Below are 26,819 nucleotides of genomic sequence, written 5' to 3'. Positions count from 1 at the left end.
GGGATGTATTCCCGGAATGCAAGGAAAGTTTGTATCAGTCGGCCAAAGGGGAGCTGATGCAAAGTACCAGAACTCTGTTGGCTTTATAAAGGGTATTTATTTGGGGTAAAAGCTCACAGTTACAAGGCCTTAAAGAGTCCAACTCAAGATTGGTTTCCCATCAAAATCAGTGTTGAAGCAAGATAGTTGACATCTCTGCCTGGTCTCTTCTTCCTTCTTTCTCTTAAGGCTCAGTGGTCCCAGATTCTTCTCATTTCACCTGTAGGCTACAAACTACCAGGTGAATGGCTCATCTCTCTTCCAGGCTGCAGGATCAAATCTCTCTCCTCTGATGTGTTTATGGAGCTCTCTCTCTTCCTGTGTGTCTTCTTGAGTGAGTGTCCATTTACATAGCCCACCAAGGCGATGGGGACTCATCCCCGAATCACACCCTGCTGATGTGGTCAAATCAAGGTCCTGCTCTTAACATAATTCAATCAAAGGCATCTCGGCTGAGTCTAATACCATCAAGGGAATCACACCCAGAGGAACAGACCAGTTTATAAATATAATCCTTCTTTTTTGGAATTCATAAATAATATCAAACTGCTACGAGGTTCAACATAAGAAAATCCATCAATGTAATACACCACATTAATAGAATGAGGGGAAAAAACCACATGATCATCTCAATTGACACAGAAAAGGCATTTGGCAAAATGCAACATCCTTTCATGATAAAAACCCTAAGAAAACCAGGAATAGAAGGGAACTTTTTCAACATGATACAGAGCATTTATGAAAAACCCACAGCACGTATCGTACGCAGTGGTGAAAGACTGAAAGCTTTCCTCCAGAAACAAGACAAGGATGACCGCTGTCACCACTGTTGCTTTTTTAAGAAATCAGTTTTATTGGTACATATTAATAAAGCATACAATTCATCCAAAGTGTACAATCAATGGTATTTGGTATCATTACAAGGTTGTGCATTCATCACTTCAAACGTTAGAGCATTTTCATTATTTCAATAATAATTTTAAAAAGCAGGCAAAAAAATAAACAAAATTCTTCACCTCTCAATCTCTGTTTCCCCTGCTGTACATAGCTGCTATTTCAGGCTATTCTTGCACAATTATTTACTTATTTATTCAGCAGTTTTATTGAGATATATTCACATACCATATGACCTATTCAAAGTGTGTAAGTGTATACTGTACTCACACTGTTGTGCTTACATCACCACAAAAATTTTTACAACCATTTGATTACTCCAAAAAGAAAAAACTCCACACCTCTTAGCATGTCCTCCCCAGCCTTACATAACCACTAATCTAATTCCATTGTAATAAATTGATTTATATTTACATTTTATATAAATGGAATCATACAATATGTTACATAATTTAGTTCATAGTAGCGCAATTATACATTATTGTCCTTTTGTGTCTGGCTTGCTTCACTCAACATAACGTCCTCCAGGTTCATCCGTGCTGTCATATGCTTCACAACTTCATTTCTTCTTACAGCTGCACACTATTCCATTGACTCACCAATGTTATTCAACTTTACACTGAGAGTCCTAGCCAGAGCAATTAGGCAAGAGGATTAAATAAAAAGGCATCCAAATTGGGAAGGAAGAAGTCAAATTATCCCTATTTGCAGATGCCATGATCTTATCTATAGAAAAACCCATAGAATCCAGAAAAAAGTTTCTAGAACTAATACCTTCAAAAGGTTTGCAGGATATAAGATAGACAAAGAGAAGGCAGTCTGGTGCCCATACAGCTGTAATGAACAATATGAAAAGGAAATTAAGAAGACAATTTCATTTACAATAGCATCTAAAAGAATAATATACCTAGAAATAAATTTAACCAAGGAGGTGAAAGACTTGTACACAGAAAACTATAAAAGTTGCTGAAAAAATTAGAGGAGACCTAAATAAATGGAAAGAACTCAGGTTTATAGATTGGAAAACTTAATATTGTTAAGATGTTGATATTGTCAAATAGCAAGCTACAAATTCAATGCAATCCCTATAAAAATTCCAGCAGGCGTTTTTGCAGAAATGGAAAAGGTAATCTTCAAATTCATGTGGAATTGCAAGGGGTGCCAATAAACCAAAACAATCTTGAAGGAAAAAAAAGAACAAAGTTGGAGGTCTCACTTCCTGATTTCAGAACTTACTCTAAAGCCACAGTACTGAAAACAGTGTGGTCCTGGCATAAGGATAGACATACAGACCATAGAATACAAGGGAAAGGGGTGTGCCTCAAGCAGGTGGGCTCCCGTCTATCATATGGGAGGTCCAGGGTTCGATGCCCAGGGCCCCCTGGTGCAGGCGAGCTGGCCCGTGTGGCGAGCTCGCCCATGAGTGCTGCCCCGCGCAGGAGTACTGGCCCACGTGGCGAGCTGGCCCATGCAGAGAGCTGGTGTAGCAAAAATACGCAACATAAAGAGACACAGAGTAGAGACAATAAGAGACACAACAGACCAGGGAGCTGAGGTGGCGCAAGAGAATGGTCACCTCTCGCCCACTCTGGAAGGTCCCAGGATCGGTTCCCAGAGCCGCCCAATGTGAATATAAGTGGACACAGAAGAACACACAGCGAATGGACACAGAGCAGACAACAGGGGGAGGGGGGGAGGATAAATAAATAAATCTTAAAAAAACAACTATAATGAGATACCACTTCACACCCACAGGGATGGCTATTACTTAAAGAACGGAGCATGACAAGCGTTAGCGAGGCTGTGGAGAAACGGGACCCTCACGCCTTGTTGGTGGAAGGTAAACGGTGCAGGTGCTGCGGAGAACACTTTGGCAGAGCTCCCGGAGTTCAACGTAGAGCTACAGGTGACTCGGCATCCACTGCTAGTATAAACCCAAAGGAGAGAGGCCGGGCCTTGGGCAGGAGCGCGTCCACCAGGGTCACCACAGCATTACTCACCACAGCCACAGGCGGAATGAATCCCGTCCGCAAGGGATAAGTAGATAACCTGGTATGCACGTGCGCTGGACTGTCATCCACGCAATGCCACAGCAGCCACAAAAAGAAGCGAAGTGCTGACTCGGGCAGCAGCATGGATTAACCTTGACAACATCACGTACAGTGAAACAAGCAAGACACGAGGACAAACAGTGAACGACCTCACTGCTATGAAATAACTCGAATAAGCAAATTCAGAGAGTCAGAGACTGGAACACAGGGCCAGGGTGGGGCTGAGGAGTGGGAGTTGATGCTCAATTGGTACAGAATTTGTCTGGTGTGATGGAGACATTTTGGTAATGGGGTAGCACAACATTGTGAACATAATTAACACTCCTCAATTATATGTCTGAATGTGGTTAAAAGGGGAAATTTTAGGTTATATGGATGTCACTATTAATAAAATAAAAAAGTTAAAGAAAAAAAATGTGTTTTAGTTTCCCAGTTGCTAAAACAAATACTACCCAATGGTTTGGCTTAAACAACAGGAATTCATTGGCTCCGAGTTTTGAGGCCAGGAGACGCTTTCTCCGTGAAGACCGAGGCATCTGGGGCTGGCTGCCCGCGGCCCTGGACCTTCACTGCCCTGCCACGTAGCGACGCACACGGCGGTGGCTTCTCCTTTCTATCCGGGTTCTGGCGACGTCCAGCTCCTGGCTGCTCCCGCGGCCTCTCCTTCGTCCAGTCTCCTGGGCTTAGGAGGACAGCAGCCACACTGGGTCAGTGCCCAGCCCCGGTTCGTTTGGGCCCCGTCCACCGACGGGCTCCCGCCCCCAGGGCCGGGGGGCCTGAGCATGCCTTTTGTGGGGGCATGTCTCACTCCTGTGCCTGAAAGTGCTGGAAAGACACTAAAGGAGCAAAGACAGATGGGGCCACGCACAGGAACGTGCGGGACGGGTGCTGGCCCTGGCTGGCGTCTCGCCCGGAGGTGGCTGCCCGTTCAGTGGGAGGCCAGCCCCGGAGCAGCCTTTGGCCAGTGCAGGGCTCAGCAAACCCCGTCATTCGGAACGCGCTTGAAGGCTTTGGGTGGGACCCTACAGCCGTGAGGCCAACTGTAAACAAAGCAGGCCTTCTGGCGCAGAGACCGCCTTCCACCGACGTCGGTCCCGGGATGGACGAGCAGGCAGCATGGGCACGCCCCAGGCACCCGACTGGCAGCACGAGCCGGCCACCGTCATGCTGCGCACTGAGACTGGAGACCGCGGGTCGTTGATCACAGCATGGCCCCGCTTCAATTAAATAAGAAAACAATTACACGATAATCCTAATTGAAGTAGAAAAAGCATTTGGTAAAAATCATTCTTAGGGAACCTCCTTAGTCCGATAAGAAGTAATCACCTCCAGACTTAACAAACACACTGGTGAAGAGCATAATCTTTGAGATCAGGAACCAGAGGCCACTGCTTTTCAGCAATGCATTAGAGGTCCTAGCCAATAAGCAAGAAAAAATAAAAGATATAATGACGAAAAGGAAACAAAGTTGTCTTTATTCACAGATGACTGTATAAATTAAAAAATCCAAAAGAAGGATGCGGTGCAATTGGAACTCCGGTGCATGGTTGGTGGGGGCGTAAAATGGTACAGCTGCTGTGGAAGCAGTTTGGCAGTTCCTCAGAAAGTTAAATACGACCCACACTTGCACTGCTAGTAGACACCGAGAGAGTGAAAACAGGGTCTCCAATAGATATTTGCACACCAGTGTCCACCACGGCCAAAAGCTGGGATCTCCCCAAGCGTGCATCAGCAAATGAACGAATAAACAAAATGTGGTACCTGCCCATAATGGAATATTGTGCAGCCATAACAAAGAATGAAGTTCTGAGACACACTGCAACACAAACGAGTCTCAGTGAAATGTGATGCTCGGTGAAATAAGTCAGGCACATACGGACAAAAGTTGTATATCACTTAGATGACTAGAAATCGCAAATTTGCTGGGCTAGAGGGCAATCGGAGGTCAGAGGGACAAGCTGGCGCTGGGAGCTCGGCCGCACCATGGATTTCCCTCCCATCGCTGGGGACAACGTGAGTTAGAAGGTCAGGAGGTGCCCAGAATGGCCAGAGGCCAGGTGGCCTAAGGAGCATCGGGGCAGCAAGCCGGAGTGGCCGCCCGGAGCCTTGGCCCACGGGGACAGTGTTCCCACGGTGAGGAAGGTGGGCCATCGGTCAGGTGCTGCTCGGCTTGTGCCATCGTGATACATCGTGCTCCGGCGGTTAGAAATCGGACATCAGCCCCCACAGTCTCTCACCCCATTTCCAGATCCAGACCAAAGGCTCTCAGGCCTCAGCTGGCGGGGGAGACCCGCAACGCCAGCAGGGCCCCCACGGGAAGTACTCTCCCAGGCCCTCCTTGGGGTGGGGCACTTGTCCGGGTGCAGTGCGCCGGGGGAAGGGGACACCCAGACTTTCTGGGGGCTGTTAGGTCAGCTGTCTCAGCTGACCCTGAGGCCCGGCCCTGGAGGGCAGGCAACGCGCCGGGCGCAGCTGTGCTTGGTCGGTCTCCAAGGGCCCGGGGTCTGCGGACCTGCCCGCGTGTTGGGACAGGCAGGCGTGGCCGCCGGCAGAACGCGCACACGGGCTCGCGGGGCGAGGAGCCCACGGAGCCGCCCACTCCCACCAGGGCGAGTCGAGCGGAAAGGGCGCCGTCCGGAGGAGCTGCGGGTGAACCCCACCATCCGAGAACTGAGGGGCAGGGGCGGGGTCCCCTCGAGTCGCCTGTCCAGCCTCGGCAGGCGCGATCCATTTTGGACTCCAGGGACCTTGAACAGGCGGGAGAGCCCATCGGGGTTCTTGCGCTGGAAGCGGCGTCTTTACCGGAGCAGAGACCACCTCTGGCCTTGGTGCTCGGCTGCCGAGGTGGCACATGCTCTCTTCTCAACGCCACGGCATGGGGACCACGGGCAGTACCTTCGCGTGGCGGAGAGCAGCACGGCCCCCGGACCCCCCTCGAGCTGTGGCTGCCCTCTGGCTTCCTGTCGTAACAGTGTGCTAGGGCCTGAGGCTGGTGGGACTTGAATCGTGCCCCCCACAAAAGACACACTCAAGCGTTAACTGGTGCTCCTGTGCGGGCGAGCCCTGAAGACACTGTCACCAGTGACAGCGGGGCTCACATCTTGGTTCTGGACTTCCAGCCTTCAAAACCAAGAAACGATACATGCTCAGGCCCACCTGCTGTTGTGTTTGTCACAGCAGCCAACCCCCAGCCCCCAAAGATGTCCATGTCCTATTCCCAAAACCTTGACCTTGAAACAGGGAGCCAATCCTGGGTTGTCCAGGCCTTTTGTAACCACAGGGTCCGGGAGGTCAGGGGGCACTGACGCAGCAGGTGGGAAAGGTGAGTCATCGGCGCTTTGGAGATGGGGGAAGAGCCACAAGCTGAAGAAGGCGGCGCCTTAGAAGCAGGAGGGGCCGGGGAACGGCGTGTCCACCCCTCCAGCCCCCAGGAAAGAGCACAGACTCGCTGACATCTGGACTTCAGCCCGCAAAACCCTGGTGGGACCTGCCTCTTACGGAGCCGTAAGGTAACCGGTGCGCGCCTCTAAGCTTTGGGGTCGTTGTCACAGCAGCCCCAAGGAAGTCACACAGGGACCTTGGTCGTTTTGACGGGGGAGCAGTGGACAAGGGCCCGCAGGTCTGGGGCAGGACCCCTGAGGTGGCAGGGGACGGTGCGCCTGCGGAGGCCGGGCCTGCCACGTCTGAGAACGCGGCCGCAGCCGGTTCCTCGAGAGCGCGGCGGCCGAGCAGGCCAGGCGGCCGGGGCAGGGGTGCTCCGCGCAGGACGAGGGTGGGCGCGGGCCCGCGGGGCCCGGGTGGGGAGCTCAGCGCCCTCTGCGGCTGCTGCGCCCTAGGCCCCCGGGAGCCGCGCGGCCTCGCGGCAGGTGCAGGGCCGACGGGGCGCACGACGGACGGAGGACCCGCCCCCCAGACCCGCCCCGCCCCGACGCCCCCCCCCCACGCCGGCTCCCGCTGCTGCCACGAGGGGGCGCGCCCGCCGAGCGGAGCCCACGGTGGGGGGGGGGCGCGGAAGGGCGGCCCAGAGCGCGAGGGTCTCCGCGGCGGGCCTGGGGGCCGGAGAGCGAGCGGGGCCCGCCCGCGCGTGAGGAACGGGCTCGCACGCCCTCGGTGTCGGGACGCAGGGGGCCTCCGCCGCCCCGGAGAGCCGAGCGGGCGCGGGGTCTCCCCCGGGGGGCCGGCCGTCCGCCGGGCTTCCCTGGGGAGGGGCGCCCGGGCAGGGCTGCGCGGCTGCGCCCGGCTGTCGGCGGCTCCCCACCCTCGCCTCCTCCCGAGCGCCCACACGCGGAGCTTTAACGAGCGGCAAGCGGCGTCCTCCGGCCGCAGACACCAGCTCCCCGGCCGGCGCGGGAGGGCGCCAGGAGGCGCACCCCCTGCCTGGGCCCCCAGCCCTGGGCCCCAGCCTCTGCTACTCCAAGGGGGCCCCTGGGCCCCCCGGCCCACGCCCCGGGACTCGCCCTGTCCAGCCCAGGGCTCCCTCCAGCCTGTGGGGGCAAGGGCCAAGCAGATGGGTGGGGTGGGGATGGGTGCTGGGAAGGCAAACCAGTCGGCCGGGTTCTGGGCCCTGGGCGTGGGTGTGAGTCAGCGGCCCCCGGGCTGGGGAAACGCGGGGCTGGGGAGGGGGCTATGGGGAGCCCCGCTCCCGTGCGGGAGGCCCCACCGCAGCCAGCGCCTCAGGCAGGCCCTGTGTCCACCCCAGGTCAGTGCCTGGGGAGCCAGGGCTCCCCGGGCCCTGGTCTCAGTGGCTGGCAGGGCAGCCTGCCCGCGAGGGGGCAAGTGCCCCCTAACCAGGCTTGGTTTTGGGGGGGGCAGGCTGGTCTCTTCCTGTCTCAGTCCCCGAAGTGCCCAGGGGCCTTCTGAGGCCAGTCCCTCCCCCCAGCCCGCAGTGCGGCTGCAGCAGGAGCCTCGTCCGGGCCGCAGGGCCCAGCGCTCGGATGGGAGGGCCTGGTCGGGAAGACTGAGGGTGCTCAGGGAGGGCTGGGGTGCCCAGGGTCGGCGGGGGGCTGGGCCTGGAGTTTGAGTTTCCCGCGAGCAGGGGCGGGCGGGGAGGTGGGGGCCGGGCGCCCGGCCGGGCAGGAGCAGACAAGTCCCCGACACCCATCGGGCCTGGCTGCCGAGAGCGGCCGCCTCCGGCTTCCCCGGGTCTCCCTCCCAGGCTGGCCAATGCGGCCCGTGGCCGTAAAGTCGCGCCGCCCTGTGTCAGCGCGTTAGTCAGCCTCCGCGGCCCGGGCGAGCCACCGCGCTGCGGAGGCCCTATAAACGCCCGGCGTGGCCCGGCCCCGCCGAGTGGGGCCCCGGGAGGGCTGAGGCAGAGCAGAGCCCGGAGCTGCGGCGCTACGGGGGAGCGGGCCGAGGGGCCGTGCAGGGGCGCCCAGGATGCCCGCGCAGCCGGCCTGAGCGCGTGGCGGTCCCCTGCCGCGGGCCCCGGGAGCAGCGCCTGCTGGAGAGGGGCCGGAGCCGGGGCCATGTCTGGGAAACGCGGTCGGTCTCGCAAGCCCCGGGCCAGGAGGGCGGGCAGGGCCAAGCGGGAAGCCGGGCAGCAGGGCCCGGAGGCGCAGGCCCCCCCTCCCACCGCGGGGGGCCCTGGGGAGCAGGTGGGGGTGGGCCCTGCCAGGCACGTGACTGGCACTCAGCCAGCTCCCCAGGGACACCCAGGGGCAGCCAGGCCAGAGCAGCCACAGGCAGCCACGAGGCCAGTGCCGGCTGCTGCTTCGGGGTCCGAGCTAGCGCTAGTCCCCGCTGCGGACATGGAGGGCTACGGGGAGGGGTCCCCCACACCGGGCCTGGGCCCCGAACTGCTCAGGCTCCAGGAGGTCCAGCTGTGCCTGGCTCAGGAGCAGCTGCTGCTGGAGGACCGCCGGCGGCAGGTCCAGCTGCAGATGCAGCTGTGGCAGGAGGAGCAGCTGTGGCGGGAGCAGCTGTGGCAGGAGGAGCAGCTGTGGCTGAAGCAGCTACAGGAGGAGCAGGCCTGGGTGCGCGTGGAGGGGCTGGAGCTGGCCGTGGCCCTGGAGCAGCTTCGCAGCGAGGGCCTCGAGGGGCTGCAGGCCCATGGCCAGGTAAGGCCTGGGGGTGGGGGCGTGCAGGTGGGCAAGGGGCTTGGGCAGGGAAGAGGGACTCCGCAGGCCAAGGGGGCGTGGCGGCCACACCCTGAGCGTGCTGGTGGACTGCGCGCTGGGGTGGGCTGACCGCAGGGCCGTCTGCAGCCCGTTCTCACCCCTGCCTCTCACCCCTGCCGGCGAGGCTGGTTCCTGCCGCACGGGACATCGGTCAGGGCTGGTACGGGCCTTGGCGCGTGGAGGGCACCAAGGGAGCCCAGTGTCCCTGCCGAGACAGGTGTCCCCGGCCAGGGCGGAGGGGTCAGGCCAGGCGGCGGCTTCCAGGCCGGCTTCCTGCTCCGCCTGCCCCGTTTACTGGCGTGCGTGGGCCCCGCCGCCCGCGGTCGCGGAAGCAGCACGCTGTGCTGGTGCCCATTTTCCTCGTTCCAGGAGGGCTGCGCCCTCAGACGCGGCTGGGTCTATTTTGGGGAGCTGGGGTCCACCCCAGCTTGGCAGGGAAGAAGGAACAGAGTCCCCAGCTACCTGCCAGCCTGTGACCTGGCTGCCCCCTGGAGTTCAGGCCCTGGGGCAGGGTACAGGCCTGAGCCTGGAGGGCCCCAGAGCTGCGGCCCGAAGGCAGGCACAGCCCAGCCGACCACCGGACGAATGCCCTGACATGAATGTGTCTCCGAGAAGGGGAGTGATAACTGGGGGCGGTGAGCAGGAGGGGCATCAGCTAGGAGGGTTGGTGGGCATGGGAGAAGGTCTCTTTCCTGACCAGCAGGGCTGACCCCCCAAGGCCAGCCGTCGCGGTTCAGCCTGGAAGTGCGGGCGGGGAGGACATCCTAAGGGAGCAGCAGCAGGCAGGCAAAAGCGTGGGACGGCTTGGTTGGAACAGAGAGTCAGAGTGGACCACACGTTTAGCTGAGAAGGCCCAACATGAATTCAAGCCCTGCTCTGTTTGAGGACACACATTCAGCCCAGACCAGCATCCCCCGGCCTCTGTCCCCTTCCCATCACCGTGTGTTCAAAGCTGTGCTCCTCTGCGCTGAGCCCCGGCCCCCAGCCCAGCCTCCAGGATCAGAGTCTGGAATTGATGTCTAAATAAATACTGGGTCTACCGCACCCAAGTCCAACTCACAAATTCCCCCCAAGGCCCCTCTCAGAGGGAAGGGTCTCCTCAGAGGGGGTGGCCTGTGTTAGTCACATCAGGGGTGTCACAGGTCAGGGTTTGGACAGGGGCGCCCTGGGAGTTGGGGTGCACTCACCAGCAGCAGTTCTCGGCTTCGGGAGCGGCTTCTGCAACGTCCCTGCTGCCACTGGGGGCACCCCCTTCTTCGGGCTCATCCTCCTGAGGGGTGGGAGGTCCAGGGAGGAGCTCAGAGTGGCAGAGGGCGGGCTAGCGGGCGTGGGGTCCCAGGGCCCCCTCCTGCCTGCCCACCCCCAGGGACTGTGCGTGCCACCAACTCCCTGAACCCCTGGGCTCCCAGCCGGAAGGCGCTCTCGGGCACAAATCTGGGAGTCGAGCCCCCTGTGGGGCCCTGTGCCTCTGTCCCTCCCTCAGGACACAGGAGAGGCACCTGGCCCCCCACCCAGAGCCACCCCAGCCCCTGCCTCGGCACGGACTGCCAGGGCTGCCCAGTCCACACGGCCAAGCCCGTGTCTGTTCCCGGGAGGCCGCGGGCCCAGGCGGGGTCAGGGCCACCTCCCCCAGAGCTGCCTGGGCACTGGCTCCCAGCACCCTGCCAGTGGGTGCTGCCTGGGGCTTGAGCTAAGGAAACTGAGACCCACCCCAAAGCAGAGGGAACCGGCCATGGCGGCAAGGAGGAAGGCGTCAGCCAACGGGCAGGAGGTGGCTGAAGCCTGCGGCAGGTGGCTGAAGCCGGCAAGGGTGGGCAGGGGGCCAGGTGGGCGGTGCCTGGACAGATGGCTCAGGCAGGGCGGGAACTAAGGGGGTGAGGGCCCCTAAGGGAGGACCTGAGGTGCTTGGGGGACTCTGGGAACCGGCAGCTGAAGGCTTCCTGTGCGAGCTGGGGGGGGGGTGTCCCTGTGCAGGGCTCCGTGGGCGGGCCGGGTCCCCTGGCCACGCGAGGGCTCGTGGGGGCGGCCCCAGTGTGCCGTCGGTGCGCGGCCCCGTGTCCGTGCGCGCTCGGTCCTCTCTGCGTGGGCGCGTCGGGGGTGCGGGGGCGTCCCTGTGCGCGCGGGGACCGGCCCGGCCCCATCCGCCGCTCGGCGCCGCCGCCGCAGCCTCACCTGCCTCACCTGCCTCCCTACCGCGCCGACGCCGCCAGAAGCCCCGCCCCTCGCGCCGGCCGCCCGTCTCCTAGCGACCGAGCAAGCACTTCCGACTCACCCCGACTTCCGGGGCGAGGGTCAGGGGTCGCCCGGCCTCCCGCGCGCAGCATGGGCGCCGGGGGGCCCGGGGTCCTGGGCGCGGCGCCGGGGGGCGGCGCCGGGGGCGCGGGGGCCGGGGCGCGGGCCTGGCCGGGGCCGGGGGCCGGGGCGCGCGGGCCGGGGCGGCGCGGGGCGCGGGCGGGCGGCCGCGGGAGGAATGCGGGTGGGGCCGCCCCGCCCCCAGGTGCTGCCCGGGCAGGCAGGCGGCGGGAGCGGCGGGCGGGGCCGGGGCGGGCGGTGAATCAGGCCGGGCGGGCCGCGCCAGGGAGTGGCTGCCGGACCGACCGGACCGCGAGGGCCGCTGCGCGGCGGTCGGCTGCTGCTGCCCTTGTCCGAGACCCCGCGCACCTGGCCAGGTAGGGCCCCCGGCCCCGGCCCCTGCCCCGGCCCCACCTGGCCGCCGGCCCGCCCGCACCTGGGCCTGGGCGGCGCGGCCGGGAGCGGGCGGCGGGGGCGCGGGGCAGGGCCGGCACGCGTGTCGCGGAGGGAGAGCCAGCGGGCGGGAGGGCGCGGGACTCCCGCAGGGTGCGGGGCCCGAGGCTGCGCGGCCCGGGGGCGCCGCGTGCGCGGGTGTGGACGGGGGCGCCGCGCCCGACGCCGGCCCAGGGAAGCGGGGCGTGGGGGTGGGGAGGGAGAAGGTGCTGTCGGGGCTCGCCCGCGCCCCGGCGGCCTCTTTGGAACCAGACCTGGCGGCCTCGTGGGAACCGGCGGCGGACCCCGTCCCAGGGCGCCTCCCAGGGCCCGGGGCTCCGCGTGGAAGCCGGGGCGAGCAGCGGCCCCTCGACCGCACCGGCCGCTATCTTCCTGGGGTCCGCTAACCCCCTGATCCCCGCCGGGAGCGCCCCCCAAACCACAGCTCCCGGGTCTTCCGGTGCGTGAGCCCGAGCCGCGTACCCCACCTCGCTGGCACCTGGCGGGGCCTGATGCCTCCACGCACTTGGGGCCGCTCTGGGGGGCAGGATGCAGTGCCCCAGCCCCGGCCCCAGCCCTGCCTCTAGACGGCGCTTCCTGCCCTCCAGTGGGCGGCCTCGCGGGGTCCTGGAAGGCCAGGTGAGAGCCCACTGGGGGCCAGGCCGGCCGGAGGTTTTGTCCGCTGTTGGTCAGAGGTCGGAGGTCAGAGGTCAGTGGCAGAGGAGCGGCTTCCTGCTGAGTCACTGGAGGGGAGGGATCGGGCCCCTCCCTCGCTTGGGCGCTGGCCTCGGGAGGCAGTGTCCGGAGGGGGCACCGGGGGGCTCCCCAGCTGCGCCGACTCCACGGTCCCAGCCTGAGGACCCAGGAGGGGGAACGAGGTGGAGGAGCGGGGTTGCTGGAAAGGGGGCCCCGCCGTGAGGTCGGGCAGTGCCCCCCGTGCCCCCGCCCGCTGTGGGGAGCCCCCTGCCCACACGGCCTGGACAGTTTGTCCCCTCACTGTAATCGGACGGCAGCAGGCCTTCCGGTGAAACTTCCTCTAGAGTAGGGCTGCGTGAGCTTCGTTGAAGTTCTAGAAGATGTTCTCATGGGACCCGTTGGTGCGGGTGTGACGCGTTGATTAAATAGCACACAGCATAGTGCAGCCTCGGTGAGGGGTCCGTGGAGCAAAAGAGGTTAAGACCCCCTGCTCTAGAGACAGGACTTGGTCACGGTGCCCCCGCCCGTGTGGTCAGACGCTGAGGCCCCACTACAGCCAGACCGGACAGCGGTAAATGGACAACCCGGTACCGCTGGGCTCCAGGCCCCCTGCCTTCAGACACAGCCTTAGTGCCCACGGGACCCCCCGCCACGTGCTGATCCCGGCACGGCCAGGACACGTGTCCAGCCTCAGTCAGCCACAGCGGTCAGCCTCCCCCATAACCTGGACCCAGAAGCGTCCTGGCAGGGTGGGAGTCAGACACACAGGAGTACCCCCAGGGAAGCGAGGGGAGGACAGGCCCCGGGGCGTCGCCACTTTCCCAACCCGACGCAAAGCAGCCGCCAGAACCGCGCGGTCGGGGTGGTCCGTGCAGGTGGACGCTGGCAGCCCAGAGGGGCCCCCAGCTGGCTCGGAGGGCTTCCTGGAGAGACCAGGCCCTTTGGAGAGCAGGTGTGGAGCGAGCAGGGGACACGGAGGGTGGTGTAGAGCTGGGGCAGGAGCGAGTGTGGACAGGCGGGAGCCGGAAGGCTTGGAGAGAAGCTGCCGCCCTGTGGGGACGAGGCTGGGTGGAGGGCGAGGGCCGCCCAGGTGTTGGGCGGTGGCATGTGTGGCCCTGAGGTTTTATCAGCACGGGACGGTGGCAAGAGAGGGGTGGCCCTGGGAAGGCATCGAGGGTCCCTGACTGACCAAGTGAGGGCCCTGGCTTCGGAGGCCTAAAGGGCCCAGGATGGGGAGGAGGTATGGCCAGAGGTGGGCGTGGGCCAGTGCCAAGGCTGTGGCCCCCCAGATGCGGCAGCCACAAACCCTACGTCCTCAGCAAACCCCGTCCCAGGTACGCGATCACGCGCGTTCACACGCTGGGAGGCAAAGGGACTTGCCGCGGGTCTCCGGGCAGTGGGGGCAGAGCTGACTTGTCCAGCAGGCGCAGTACCAGGGGCCTTAAAATCAGGGTGTCTTAAAATCAGAAGGAAGGAAATGAGCACAGTCACAATAGGGAACCTGGCCTGGGTGAGATCTGTCTTTATGCCGACAGCGATGAAATGGAAGTTTCCGTGTTTATGAGGGAAGGACCAAAGCAAAAGCTCAGGATGCCAAAGTCCTCACGGGGCCCAGCTAGCGGAGGGCAGGGCCTGGGGGCCTGGCAGGCCTGGAGGCTGCCCTCTGAGCCCGGCTCTGCTGGGCAGACCCCTGCCCCAGTAACGTCTCCCCACCCCCTCCCCAGGTCCCCAGCCCCAACATGGCCCGTCGCTCCCAGAGCTCCTCACAGGGGGACAACCCGCTGGCCCCCGGGTACCTGCCACCTCATTACAAAGAGTACTACCGCCTGGCAGTGGACGCGCTGGCCGAGGGCGGGCCAGAGGCCTACAGCCGCTTCCTGGCGTCCGAGGGGGCCCCCGCCTTCCTGTGCCCCGAGGAGCTGGAGCACGTGAGCCGCCACCTGCAGCCCCCGCAGCACGCTGCCCGGGAGCACCCCGACGGCAGCCCCCCTGACGTGGACATGGACGGCTCCTCTGGCACCTACTGGCCCGTGAACTCCGACCAGGCCGTGCCCGAGCTCGACCTGGGCTGGCCCCTGATCTACGGCTTCCCGGGCACCGAGGTCACCACGCTGGTGCAGCCGCCGCCCCCCGACAGCCCCAGCATCAAGGAGGAGGCTCGCAGGATGATCCGCTCCGCCCAGCAGGTGCCCGCCGAGGGGAAGGGCGGCCTGCTTGGGCCTCGAGGCATGAGTGGAAGTGCAAGGGCAGAGGGGTGGGGGCGGGGCCAGGGGTGCCCAGGCCTTTAGGCAGTGGCTGTGTGCTTTGCAAATCCCCGGTTGTGGCAGGTGCCCAGGTACCCAGGAGCTCCAGGGGCTGTGGGCTGGCTGGACACCCTCCTAGCTGGACTGGTGTTGCCAGGAATTCTCGCCTGGCCCAGTGGAGGGCTCCTAACCCCCTGCCAAGCGGTCCCCAAAGCCAAGGGAGCCCTTTAACCACTGGCAGCTGAGCCTGCGGCTCCAGGACAGTGGCTCCCCGCCCGGGGCCTGGGGTCAGCACTCAGCGGGTTGCAGGAGCGCCACTGGCCAGCCCCTTCCCCCCACACCCCAGCTGCAGAGCAGCTCTCCCCCTTCTGCTCCCACCGAGGCCCCCTTGTGGGCCACCAACCTGCCGGCAGCCCCGTACCCCCTCACCCTGTGGCCCCTCCCACCAAGGCCCCGCTGTGCCTGCCTCCCCTGGGGGGAGCCGGTGGCTGGGTCAGTGTGGGGTGCCCTGAGGGCCCCCTGGGCGGTGCAGGTGCGGCTGGAGAGCGTGCCCTCGGTCCCTGACCCGCCCCCCGCAGGTGGTGGCCGTGGTGATGGACATGTTCACCGACGTGGACCTGCTCGGCGAGCTGCTCGAGGTGGCCGCGCGCCGCGTTCCCGTCTACGTCCTGCTGGACGAGATGAACGCGCAGCACTTCCTGGACATGGCGGAGAAGTGCCGCGTCAACCTGCACCTGGTGGATGTGAGTGACCGCCCGGGCGGCTGGGGGTGGGGGGCCCTGGTGGAGGCCTGACTCCCGCCCTCCTAGTTCCTGCGCGTGCGCACAGTGGCCGGCCCCACCTACTACTGCCGCACGGGGAAGTCCTTCAAGGGCCACGTGAAGGAGAAGTTCCTGCTGGTGGACTGCGTGGCCGTGATGAGCGGGAGCTACAGGTGTGTGCGCCCCGCCCACGCGGACCCCCACCCCTCCGGGACCCCCCGTCCTGCCCCACCTGGGTTCCTGCAGGGCCCTGGCCGCCGCGGTCACTGGCCATCTGCTGAGCCCCCTCCGCACCCCTTGCCCCCCCCTTTCCGCCCGCCCTCCTTCCCTCCCCCTCCCGCAGCTTCATGTGGTCCTTCGAGAAGATCCACCGCAGCCTGGCCCACGTGTTCCAGGGCGAGCTGGTCTCCAGTTTCGACGAGGAGTTCCGCATCCTCTTTGCCCAGTCGGAGCCGCTGGTGCCCGCGGCCGGGGCGCTGGCCCGCACGGACACCTACGCCCTGGCTCCCTACGGGGGTGCGGGGCCCCTCGTGGGCATGGGCGGCCCGGGGCTCGGGGCGCCCACCCCCTTCTCCTTCGCCAAGCGAGCGCACCTCCTGTTCCAGCCGCCCCGCGAAGAGGGCTTGGGCTTCCCGTCGTTCCTCGACCCCGACCGCCACTTCCTGTCGGCCTTCCGCCGGGAGGAGCAGCCGCGCGTGCCCGGGGGCGCCCTGGAGCCGCACGGGGGGCTGCGGCCGCTGTCCCGGCGGCTGGACGTCGAGGCGGGGCCGGGCGGGGAGCCGGGGGGCCCGCGCGGCCTCTTCCAGGCGCGGCACCTGGAGCTGGACGCCTTGAAGCGGCACTGCTACACCGCGGCCGACGGCGCGGGTGCCGTGGAGAACTTCGCGGCCGCGCGGCAGGTGTCGCGCCAGACCTTCCTCAGCCACGGCGACGACCTGCGCTTCCAGACCAGCCACTTCCAGCGCGACCAGGTCTACCAGCAGCACTACCAGTGGGACCCGCAGCTCGCGCCCGCGCGCCCGCAGGGCCTGTTCGAGAAGCTGCGCGCGGGCCGCCCCGGCTTCGGCCCACCCGAGGACGCAGCGCTGGGCGGCGGGCCGCGCTTCCCCGAGCTGGGCGCCGACGCGCACCTGCGGCTGGACTACGTCCCTTCCAGCGCGTCCCGCGAGGTGCGCCACGGCTCGGACCCCGCCTTCGGGCCCGGCCCCCTCGGCCTGGAGCCCGGCGGCCCGCAGCGCCCCAACCTGGGCCTGCGCTTCCCGTGCCAGGCGGCAGCGCGGGCCGGCCTGGAGGCGGCGCCGGAGGCCGAGCCCGAGCCCAGGGCCGGGCCCGAGGGGCGGGCCGGGCTGCGGCACTGGCGCCTCACCTCCTACCTGAGTGGCTACCACGGCGAGGACGGGGGCCATGAGGGGCTGCCGGCGCCCATGGAGGCGGAGGCCTACGAGGACGACGTGCTGGGCCCCGGGGCGCGGGCCGCCGCCGGGGAGCTGCTGCCCTTGTCCTTCCGCAGCCCCGCGGCCTTCCCCGCCAAGGGCCCCGGGCCCGGCTCGGGCGGCGACGGCTCGGAGCGCGAGGGCCCCGAGGAGGCGGGCCTGGCCAAGCCGGACCCGCTCCGCCCGCGCCCGAACCCGCTGGTGCAGCGCAGCTCGCGCCTGCGCTCCTCGCTCATCTTCAGCGCGGCGCAGGCCGAGGGCGCCGGCGGGGCCGGGGCGGGCGCCGCCGAGAAGGTGCAGCTGCTGCACAAGGAGCAGACGGTCAGCGAGACGCTGGGCCCCGGCGGCCAGGCCGTGCGCTCCGCCTCCACCAAGGTGGCCGAGCTCCTGGAGAAGTACAAGGGCCCGGCCCGCGACCCCGCGGGCGCGGAGGGCGCTGTCACCAGCCACCGCAGGGCGGTCGTGGCCCAGGCGTGGCGCGAGGAGGCGGCGGCGCCCGGTGGCGCGGGAGGGGAGCGCCGCAGCCTCGAGAGCTGCCTGCTCGACCTGCGCGAGTCGTTCGCGCAGCGGCTGCACCAGGAGGCCCAGCAGCAGCCGGGAGGCGCCACGCTCACCGCCACGCACCTGCTCGACACGCTGGGCCGCGGCGGCGCCGACCGCCTGCCCTCGCGCTTCCTCGCCGCGCAGGGGGGCGCGGCCTCCCCACCCGGGCGCGGCAGCCCCCCGCCCGAGGCGCCCCAGCCTGAGCCCAAGGGCAGCCCCGGCCCCGCCCACGCGGAGCGCAGGGGCAGCCCCACAGCCGGGCTTCCCGGGCGGAGGGGCAGCCCGAGCCCCGGGCTCCCGGAGCAGAAGGGGAGCCCCAGCCCCGCCCACCCGGAGCGCAGGGGCAGCCCGGGGCCCCCCGTGCCCGAGCGCAAGGGCAGCCTCACCCTCGTCTTCCCCGGGGAGTCCCCGAAGACCGGGCCCGCGGAGGAGGCGGCGGGCGGCCCCATGGAGGTCTTGCGCAAAGGCTCCCTGCGCCTCCGGCAGCTGCTGAGCCCCCGCGGCGAGCGGCGGCCGGAGGACGAGGGCGGCTGCCCCGTGCCGCAGGAGAACGGGCAGCCCGAGAGCCCGCGGCGGCCGTCGCTGGGCCGCGGCGACAGCACCGAGGCTGCTGCGGGAGAGGAGTGGGGCTCGCGGGCACGCGTGGCCTCGGCCACGGCCAACGCGCTCTACAGCAGCAACCTGCGGGACGACACGAAGGCCATCCTGGAGCAGATCAGCGGCCACGGCCAGAAGCACCGCGGGGTCCCCGCCGCCGCCCACGCCAGCCCCGAGCTCGGCCGCCCGCCAGCCGCCGGCGGCCTGACGCCCGACATGTCCGAGAAGGACAAGTGCTCGGCCATCTTCCGCTCGGACGGCCTGGGGATGCAGGGCCGCCTGAGCCGCACGCTGCCCGCCAGCACCGAGGAGCGGGACTGCCTGCTGCGCCGCATGGAGAGCATGCGCAAGGAGAAGCGCGTCTACAGCCGCTTCGAGGTCTTCTGCAACAAAGGGGAGGGCAGCGGCCCCGGGGCGGGGGAGGGCGCGGCCGAGGACACCAGGGACAGCAAGGTGGGCAAGTTCATGCCCAAGATCCTGGGCACGCTCAGGGGCAAGAAGTGAGGCACCGCGTCGCGCCCCCAGGGCGCCCTGCGGGCAGGGGACCCCTGCCCCCGCGCCGGAGTGCACTCCCCACCCTGCCCCCGCGCCGGAGTGGGCTCCCCGCCCTGCCCCCGCGCCGGAGTGGGCTCCCCGCCCCGCCCCCGCGCAGGAGTGCGCTCCCCGCCCCGCCCCCGCGCCGGAGTGCGCTCCCCGCCCTGCCGGGGCCGGCCGAGCACTGCCCCGTGCCCTCTTCCCCACGTCCCTCTGCGCCATCCGCCTCCACCTAGGGTGCTCAGGGCTCGCTCTGGGCCTCTGGTCTCAGGGCTTCTGTTCTCAGGTTTCTGTTCCCCTCAAGGCCTGGCTCTGCCACATCGGGCTGTCCAGCCCCTGCCCCTCGGGCCCTCTCTCCACCTCCTTCTCCACTGCTGGTGGCTCGCTTCCCTGCCCGCCTGGACCCTCACGCCTGGCTGCCCCCCTCCTAGCCCCTTTCTCCAAGGCTTGGCCTTTGGCTGTGGGGAGGGAAAGGCCGGCTGCAGGCAGATGGGAGGATGAGTGGACCCAGACCCAAAGGATGCCTCTCGGGTGGTCGGGGAGGGCTGCGAGGGGCAAGGGCTGGGCGCCGGGCTTGGCACAGGAAAGCTGGTCTACACGTACCACGCACTGCCCAGCCTCGTGGAGCGGCCCCTGCACCCACAGCTCCAGGTGTGCAGGCCACTCCCACACGCCAGGATGCCCCTGGGGTGATGCCCGGCCCCACACCTGGGAGGCACATCCGGTCACACATCGGGCTGCACTCCGCAGGCCCTCTGGGCTGCAGCTGCTGCAGTGGTCCCTGCTCTGCGGGCCTCTGGCAGCCCTGACTCCACCTGCTTCTCTTCCTTTCACCTTTGTCATTCGAGTGCTGACACTGAGTCTCCCCTCCTACTTTGTATTTCTTTTAATCTCTGGAGGGTAATTTTAATTGATTCGGAACGACATATTTTGGTACCGAGTGTTTCTTATGAAGCGGCCACTGTGGAGTGTAGCGTTGGGGAATTAGTGCTGCTGAATCTATTTCACTATCCTTTTCCAAATACTTTAAATATAAGAAACCGCAAGGAAAGGACTTAAAATCATCAAGGCGGTGAACAGAGGAGCAGTTCTGACTGCAGGCGGGGAGGGCAAGGGGCACAAAGCTGCCGGTGGGCAGCGGTCCCAGCAAAGCCACCGCCCAGGTGGAGATGGCACCGGGGACCAGGTGCCTGGCCTTGATGGCCGGTCAGTGAATCTGTCTGAGTGGGGGCAGCATGAGCACATTGCCAGGGGAAGCCCACGGGAGGGGAAGCAGCCCGCAGGGGAGGCCAGTGCGTGGTCTGCAGCGCCCAACACCCGGCGCCTCTGCCTGCGTCTCCCCACATCTTGAAGACATGACTGCACGTTTGGGGGTTTATAAATCACTCCACCAAAGGCTCCACGATCCCGCGTTCGGGCACTCAGTTAACCTGGTGCTGTGTGTGTGACCTTTAACCTGAGCTTCCCAGATTAATTTTCTCTGCAAATCCTTCCCCTGGTGTCCTTCCACAGCCACTGCCAGCGCCTTCCTCCGCCCTCTCCACCTTCCAGCCTCTTAGAGGGCTGCGCGCGCTCCCTCCAGCCCAGCCCGGGGCACTCATGGAGGACCTGGTCCCCAGCCTGGCCGCTGCGCCAGCCCTTTTGGAAGACTGCGCCCTGGGTGCCAGGCTGTCGCCCCTCCCTCGGTTATTTCCTGTGACACCAGCTCTGCCTCGGGCTCTTGGAACTCAGCACACCAATACCCTCCTCACAGCTCCCCGACGGGCAGAGATGCAGCCTGGCCGCCCCCTGCCCTCCAGGTTTCCTTGGCGTCTGCAGTGCTCCTCGCGGTCACCGTCAGGGCCACCATCAGTCCAGGCCCCACCCTCACCTGCTGGACAGCGGCCGGGTGCACGCCCCGCACCCTGCCTCCCGCAGCCCAGGCCCGGGGCCAGCCACAGAGTGGGGCGGCCCAGGGGACCCCCAAGGCCCCTCAGCCCCACCCACCCGGCCTGCTTCAGCCCTTTGCTGGGGGCCACAGAAGGGGCCCTGAGCCCCACAAGCCCCCAGCTGGGGGAGCACGGGCCAGGTGCTGCCGGGGGGCTGGCAGCTCCGCCATCCCCCCCTTTTCCTCGCCAACAGCCCCATAGTGGCTTGCCCCCAGGCGCTGGGTGCGCGCGGCCACCTCCAGGGCTACATCTAGTGGCAGCAGCTGCCGGGCTGCCTGTGGGCAAAGGACGGAAGCTGGGCCGCAGCCCACAGGGACAGCGGCACGCAGGACCGGGGCGGGAGGGGCAGGGGCACCTGAGGAGGGCGCCCCTCGTGGAGGCGGAAAGATGGGCACTGAGGCTGGGCGGCCGGCTTTATTGGAGAAAGTAACTGGGCTGGTTGCGGGGAGGGCTTCACGTAGCCCCCGAAAATGTTAATGTCACCAGGCAAGGGGGCTGCGGAGGAGAAGGGCTGGGGAGGGGACTGACAGTGGCTGGGGCTGGATTTGGGACACAAGTGGGGCTCAGGCCCGGGGGCCTGGGGGCAGGGGCAGGCGGCCCAGCACGGAGCGGTAGATGGTCCCGTAGGCTTGGGAGTAGCCCCCGAGTGAGGCCTTCGGGGCCCCCTGTGTGGCTGAGGCGGTGAACATTCTGCGACCAGGCCGGGGGGCCGGGGGGACCCCCTGGGGAAGCAGGTGCGGGACCTGGAGCCAGAGCCCAAGGGAGGGTCGGAGGGGCGCGAACCCAGGGGGGGGGACGGGCGGGGCGGGAGCTCACCCTCCACTCTGGGAAGAGCCAAGGGGTGGGTCGGAGGGGAGCGAACCCGGGGTGGGGGGGTGGGGGCGAGGGGCGGGGGCTCACCCTCAGCGCGCCGGCCGCGGTCGCCCCGCGAGCCCGGGGGAGGCCCCTGCGGATCAGGACCTGGTTGAGCGCCTCGGCCGCGGCCTGCGAGGCCAGGGAAGGGACCGCGCCCCGCGCGCTGGGCTTTGCCTGGGAAGGGGCAGCGCGGGGTCACTGCCTGACCGCAGCCACGGGCCCGGGGTGGGGGTGGGGGGTGGGGGGTGGGGGCGGGGACCCACCCAGCGCGGCGCCAAGGGCGCCTCTTCTGCCGTCCGGGGGTCCGCTTCGCCCCTCCCGGGGCCTGCGGGCGGAGGCCGGGCGGGGGGCGCCGACTTCTGCCTGGGAATGTTCTTGTCTCCGACGGGGGCCTCTGCGGGGTGCGGACACCAAGCCCGGGGTCAGCGGCGGGTGGCCCCGTGGGGGACGGCGCAGGGGCCCCCCTCAGAGTGGTGTGGTCGAAGTCACGCACCGCGCGCCGCGTCACGGCCCAGGCTGCTCCGCGGCCTGGGCTCGGGGTTCTGAGCGGGCACCCCCGAAGGCAGCTGGGGCAGGGCTCCGGGCTTGAGTGGGTGCGCGGGGGGCCGGGAGGCGCGGGGCCCGCCCCGCGGGGGGCCGCCCCCGGGGCCCTGCTCTCTCTGCGCGCGGCCGTTCCCTCTCCGCTCCAGAATCATCTGTGGGAGGAGAGAGCGGCTCAGGGGGGCGCGGCACCGCGGGTTCTGCGCAGCCGGGAGCAGCGGGCGAGTGTGGACGGGGAAGGGCCGGGGTCGGGGGCTGGGCACCTGGTAGAGGTGGTTGCGATACTCGGGGGCCGAGAGCTGTTGTCCCTCGTGCAGGGGCAGCTGCACCGCCGCCTCCAGGGTCCACTCGCGCGCCGGACAGTGGAACCTGTGGGGGGCCGGTGGCCGGGGCTTCGCGGCGGGCCCAGCTCTGGACGCCGCACGCTCGCGGGGGGCGGGGCTCGCCCTCGTGGCCGCGCCCCCCGCGGTCTGGCCCGCTCGAGGCGCGCCCCGCCCCACCTCTGCACGTAGGGGTGCTGCAGGGCCTGGGCTGCGCTGAGCCGCCTGTCCGGGGCAAACACCAGGAGCCGCCGGAGGAGGTCCAGGGCCTCCGGGGGCGTGTCCGGGGGCAGGAGCGCTTCCAGCGACTGCCGCGGCCTGTGGGCGGCGGGGCGTCTTCCCCTCGCCAGGGCCGCCCCCCTCTCCCATCCCCGTCTGTGGCCCAAGGACTCAGCCTTCAGTCCTGGGGCCACCGGCCCTCCCGGCCGGACCCGCCCCGCTTTCCTGCCTCATGGGCCTGCCCTAGCCCCCCGCCGGCCTCCCCAGGCCCTGGCTCCTCCCGGCCAGTCCCAGCAAGCTGGGCCTCCCCTCCCTCCACCTGGGCACCGTGGGCGCCCCGGAGCTCCAGCACAGCGCGGGGGTGGCCTGCTGGCAAGCGCCCCCACTCACCGGGCACCCACGTGGGGCAGGACGGCGGCGCTGTAGCCTGAGTGGAGAGCCAGAAGCTCTGCGGAGGGGCAGAGGCGCCGTGAGCCGCAGCGCGGTCGCGTGGAGGACTGGGGGGTGGCCGCCTCTGCCCCACGGAGTGACCTCTCTGAAGGGTGCCGGCAGCCAGACTCGAATCCCTGATGCTTGGCCCCCCACGTGCCCCCCACAGGCACCCTCCATGGGCCCTCAGGCTCTGGCCCCCCGCCCATCCCCACCCTCCCCACCCCTGCCTCAGCTCCCCAAGCCCACCTGCCCAGCTCTGGGGCAGGGGCTTCCCGAGACCCACGCGCAGGGCCTTGCCTTGCCCTGGCCCGCCTCACGGCCCTCCGCAGGCCTGGCGCCCTCGTCCGAACCCGCCGGGCCCTCCGTGGTCGGCCCTGGTGGCCCCCATGGCTACCTGGGCAGCCCTGAGCAGCTGTCCCCGGGACCACCAGCAGCCCCTCGGCTGGCCTCCATCCACGGGCCTGCCCTGCCTGCGGCCCCCAGGCGTCCCCCTCCGTCTGCCGGACCGGCCTGTCCCTCCTCCCCACCTCCCCTCCCCGCCCCATCCCCCGGTCCCGTGCCCTCTCTGTCCTTCTCCCCCTGCCCATCCCTGTCCACTGGGCGCTGTCTCCCCACAGCTGCGTGCTCTGGTCCCTGTGTGCTCCCGGGGCCCAGTGAGGGGCCATGGTGGTAGGGACCCTTCCCGCACACTGACCCTCCTCGGACGGCGGTGGGATGGTGTCCAGGATCAGCTCCAGCTGGTGGAGGGTGGACGTGCCCGGGAACAGGGGGCTCCCCCGCAGCATCTCCCCCAGGATGCAGCCCAGGCTCCACATGTCCACCCCGGGGCTGTACCTGGGTGGGAGGCACAGGGACAGTGGCCGGGCGGCCCTGAGAGGCAGGCCAGGGGGTGCCTGCAGGGTGGAGGGCACCGGGGCTCTCGCGGTTACCGGCGTGAGGAGAGCAGCACCTCTGGAGCCCGGTACCAGCGCGTGGCCACGTACTCGGTCAGGGCCTGGCCCTCGGGCCCCGCGGGGAGCTGGCTCAGGGACCGGGCGAGGCCGAAGTCGCACAGCTTCACCACGCAGTTGGCGTCCAGGAGGACATTGGCCGGCTGGGGAGGGGAGGCGGGGCTGAGGGCTGGTGGGCACTGCAGGGGGCCGCGGGCCGGGCGGGCGGGGCCACACCTTCTGGTCGCGGTGGACCACGTTTCCGGAGTGGAGGAAGCTGGTGGCCCGCAGGAGCTGGTAGAGGACGTAGCGCTTGTGCACGTCCTGCAGCAACCTGCCCTTGCGGATGACGGCGTTCAGGTCGGTGTCTGGGGGCGGGGGGGGGGCATGCAGTCAGCCCCTCCCGGGCCAGGCGAGCCACCCCTCCCGGGCCAGGCGAGCCACCCCGCCCGCCCCTGCCTGCATCCCCGATGGCCCCTGGGTGCCCCCTGCCCAGCAGCGCCTGCTTCTCAGCCCCACTTGCTGCTTTTTCTTTCGGCAATGGAGTGGTTAGGGTATTTTGAGATTACGTTTTGCGTAGCTCTCGTCGAGTAGAAATGAGTGGAAAAGGGAAAGCTGCAGCTACAGGTCTGGTGAAGGTCAGATAAGGGGTCACTGGGCGCCCCCAAGGCCAGGGCAAGGAGGGTGCTGTGGCAGGTCGGGGCTCACTCACCCATTGACTCAAACACCAGGTAAATGTCCCTGTCGTTGGCTGCCCGGAGCACATCCAGGAGGCGGATGATGTTGGGGTGGCCCCCAAACTCCTGGGGAAGAGTGGGGAGCTGCTGCACAGGTCCACCCCGGGGGAGGCAGGCGGGATGGCGCCTCACTCACCTGGAGCAGCATGATTTCCCGGAACGTTCTCTGGAGTGAGAGAGAAACACAGGCAGGGGGCTGAGCTACAGGGAAGCCCCCGTCCTCAGGGGAGCCAGAGGGACCGAGTCCCACCACCCAAACAGCCCGTCGCCCTGTGGCACCAGAGGGTGGCAGGTCACGAGTGGGGAGGTGGGCAGGACCCCATGCTGAGAAATTCCCAAAACCACTGCTGCGACTGGCCGGGGCTCGCCCGGGGCTCCAGGCAGCCGTGACACCCCAGCCCCCCGGGCTGCCCCCCTCACCTGGGCATCGGTCTGATCCCGGAATGCATCGAAGATTTTCTTGATGGCCACCACCTCCCCGGTCCTCCTGTCCACCGCCTTCCACACGATGCCGTAGGCCTGGGCAAGAGGCGCTGCTTGCTGGGCCGCCCTGCCCAGCCCTCCCCGGCTGCCTCCTTCCTGCTCGGGGCAGAGGCCCAGCCTGCTGTCCGGGACCCGGCACCTTCCAGAGCAGCAGTGGGTGCCAGGAGGGCTGGAGGTGGGGCAGGTGGGTCCAGGCTGGGTCCTCGGGAGGCCGAGAGGGGCCGGGGGCAGGATCTGAAGCCCCGGCTCGAGGGACGGCCTCTCACCCTTGCAGCTGTCCAGCAGCCCAGGCCCCCATCTCACCCCCACCCCCTTATCCAGGCCACTGGCCAATCCTCTTGGCTCCACCTTCTAATGTATCCAGAATCTGACCACTCGCGACCGCCTGGGCCTGGTCTGCGCCCTGGCAATCACCCCACAGTGTTCTCTTGGCCAGCCTTCGCGTCCCAATCGCACCTGCCCCTCCCCCACCTGCCCCCCAGGTGGCACCAGCAGCTGAGTGTCGCCTGGAGTAAGAACCACTGTGCTCGCCTTCCCCAGCTCGGCCAGCTCAGACCCCTCCCGGCCGATCTGTCGGGTCCTCTCCCCTAATTCACTCCTCCCATCACAGGCAACTCTGTGTCCAGCAGTCACGCAGGTCCTTGCCTCGGGCCCTTGCACCTGCAGCCCGTGCCCACCCCTGCCACCGAATGACACACACACACTCCCTCACGCACGCACACAAACTCAGAACCCCGCGTGCTCACGCACAAATACGCATGAGCTCGCACACGACGCCGGCCCCCACTCACCACGCACCCCCCATCTGGGCTCACGCCCTGCCCGCGGCCCCCCGCAGGCACCAAAGCGGGGTGGGCCGGCCTCCCCGGAGCACGTCGCGGGGAACGGGGACGGGTGGGGGCAGCGCCAGGCTCGCTCCGGCCTGAGCCGGCCGAGGACCCCTGGCAAGCTCCCTGGGGGCGTCGCCGCTAGAGCCCCGTGACCCGTGGGGGCACCAGGCGTGGGGGCCTTCGGGCCGGCCCAAGGCCTCACCTCCAGGCGGCGGGGGCGGCGGCACGTGGGCGCAGGGGTCATCCGCCAGTGACCGCCGGGACAGCCCTCGGCGGCGCCCGGCCCCAGGCCCCCGCCCCCGCCGCCGCCTGGACGCGGGCAGCCGCGCCCTCCCCAGGCGGCTGCGCCCCCGCCCGGGCCCGGCACCCCGGGCTCACCCCCTTCCCGAGCCGCCTCTTGAGCAGGTAGCGCTGGGCGACGTGGGGGTCCACCTCGGCCGCGCACATCCCGCGGCCTGCGGAAGCGCCCGGGGCGCGGAGCTGTTGGAGCGCGTCGTCCTGGGAACCGACGGCAGCGGCGCGTCCTGCGCCTGCGCGGGGGCGTGGCCTTCGGGGGCGGGGCCTGCGGGGGCGGGGCCTGCGGGGGCGGGGCCTGCGCACGCCCCGCCCCGGCCCTCCCGCCCCGCCCCGCCCGGGACGCCCCTCCTGCCGGCCCCTGCCCGGGCCCCGCTCCCGCCGTCCGCGCCGCCGCGCGGGGTGCCTGGGCGCCCCGCCTTGGTGCCTCGAGCGCGGCCCTGAGGTTCGGGGTGCCGCTCGCCGACGGCGCCCTCCGTTCCGGGCGGCGGGTCTGAGCCCGCCAGGGGACCCGGGCTCGGGGGTCGCCGTGGACTTGCAGGGCGGGAGGCGGGAGCGCAGCCGGGCCCCCGGGGGCGGCCGCGGGGGGCTGGACGGCGGCTGAGCTGGCGAGAGCTGCTG

At 67.2% G+C, this 26,819-nt stretch overlaps 2 protein-coding genes and 1 long non-coding RNA gene across 13 annotated transcripts; 1 reads left to right on the top strand and 2 right to left on the bottom strand.

Annotated features, from left to right (window-relative positions):
* Nucleotides 1-868: 868 nt before the first annotated feature.
* Nucleotides 869-11,325, bottom strand: LOC105745796 (uncharacterized). Of its 2 annotated transcripts, none has more exons than XR_001118409.3 (3): nt 11,273-11,325; nt 10,288-10,370; nt 869-4,201 (listed from the first exon to the last, which is right to left on the bottom strand). It is a non-coding gene; the product is annotated as an uncharacterized lncRNA (long non-coding RNA). The 2 variants fall into 2 exon arrangements; XR_001118408.3 differs by lacking the exon at nt 11,273-11,325 and adding an exon at nt 10,811-10,990.
* FAM83H (family with sequence similarity 83 member H) lies at nt 8,435-19,557 on the top strand. Of its 3 annotated transcripts, none has more exons than XM_058276141.2 (5): nt 8,435-9,040; nt 14,245-14,706; nt 15,342-15,506; nt 15,573-15,697; nt 15,868-19,557. In XM_058276141.2, exons 1-5 carry the CDS (start codon nt 8,450-8,452, stop codon nt 18,599-18,601), a joined length of 4,077 nt encoding a protein of 1,358 aa, XP_058132124.1. In that variant the 5' UTR covers nt 8,435-8,449; the 3' UTR covers nt 18,602-19,557. The 3 variants fall into 3 exon arrangements, with proteins under 3 accessions (XP_058132124.1, XP_058132126.1, XP_058132125.1); XM_058276143.2 differs by lacking the exon at nt 8,435-9,040 and adding an exon at nt 11,616-11,769; XM_058276142.2 differs by lacking the exon at nt 8,435-9,040 and adding an exon at nt 11,796-13,854.
* Nucleotides 19,558-20,957: 1,400 nt separating this feature from the next.
* MAPK15 (mitogen-activated protein kinase 15) lies at nt 20,958-26,436 on the bottom strand. Of its 8 annotated transcripts, none has more exons than XM_058276137.2 (14): nt 26,283-26,436; nt 25,012-25,110; nt 24,728-24,757; nt 24,567-24,657; nt 24,092-24,222; nt 23,855-24,018; nt 23,620-23,759; nt 22,884-22,941; nt 22,455-22,649; nt 22,218-22,323; nt 21,908-22,109; nt 21,678-21,808; nt 21,460-21,588; nt 20,958-21,302 (listed from the first exon to the last, which is right to left on the bottom strand). In XM_058276137.2, exons 1-14 carry the CDS (start codon nt 26,349-26,351, stop codon nt 21,123-21,125), a joined length of 1,725 nt encoding a protein of 574 aa, XP_058132120.1. In that variant the 5' UTR covers nt 26,352-26,436; the 3' UTR covers nt 20,958-21,122. The 8 variants fall into 8 exon arrangements, with proteins under 8 accessions (XP_058132120.1, XP_071064178.1, XP_071064175.1 ...); XM_071208077.1 differs by having other exon boundaries at nt 20,958-21,281; XM_071208074.1 differs by having other exon boundaries at nt 21,460-21,505.
* Between the last annotated feature and the right edge of the window lie 383 nt (nt 26,437-26,819).

The sequence above is a fragment of the Dasypus novemcinctus genome, chromosome 14, assembly GCF_030445035.2.
Source record: "Dasypus novemcinctus isolate mDasNov1 chromosome 14, mDasNov1.1.hap2, whole genome shotgun sequence".
Lineage (NCBI taxonomy): Eukaryota > Metazoa > Chordata > Mammalia > Cingulata > Dasypodidae > Dasypus > Dasypus novemcinctus.
The sequence above is the reverse complement of the archived record's forward strand: the minus strand, read 5'-3'. Positions and strand labels throughout refer to the sequence as shown.

Coding starts and splice junctions, on each gene's coding strand:
- FAM83H (XM_058276141.2), top strand. CDS start 8,450: ATGTCTGGGAAACGCGGTCGGTCTCGCAAGCCCCGGGCCAGGAGGGCG. Junction 15,507..15,572: donor TCAACCTGCACCTGGTGGAT/GTGAGTGACCGC, acceptor CCGCCCTCCTAG/TTCCTGCGCGTGCGCACAGT. Junction 15,698..15,867: donor GTGATGAGCGGGAGCTACAG/GTGTGTGCGCCC, acceptor CCCCTCCCGCAG/CTTCATGTGGTCCTTCGAGA.
- MAPK15 (XM_071208074.1), bottom strand. CDS start 26,351: ATGTGCGCGGCCGAGGTGGACCCCCACGTCGCCCAGCGCTACCTGCTC. Junction 24,223..24,566: donor CCTGGTGTTTGAGTCAATGG/GTGAGTGAGCCC, acceptor CCCCGCCCCCAG/ACACCGACCTGAACGCCGTC. Junction 22,324..22,454: donor CAGCACCCCTACGTGCAGAG/GTGGGGCGGGGC, acceptor GGCCCCCCACAG/GTTCCACTGTCCGGCGCGCG.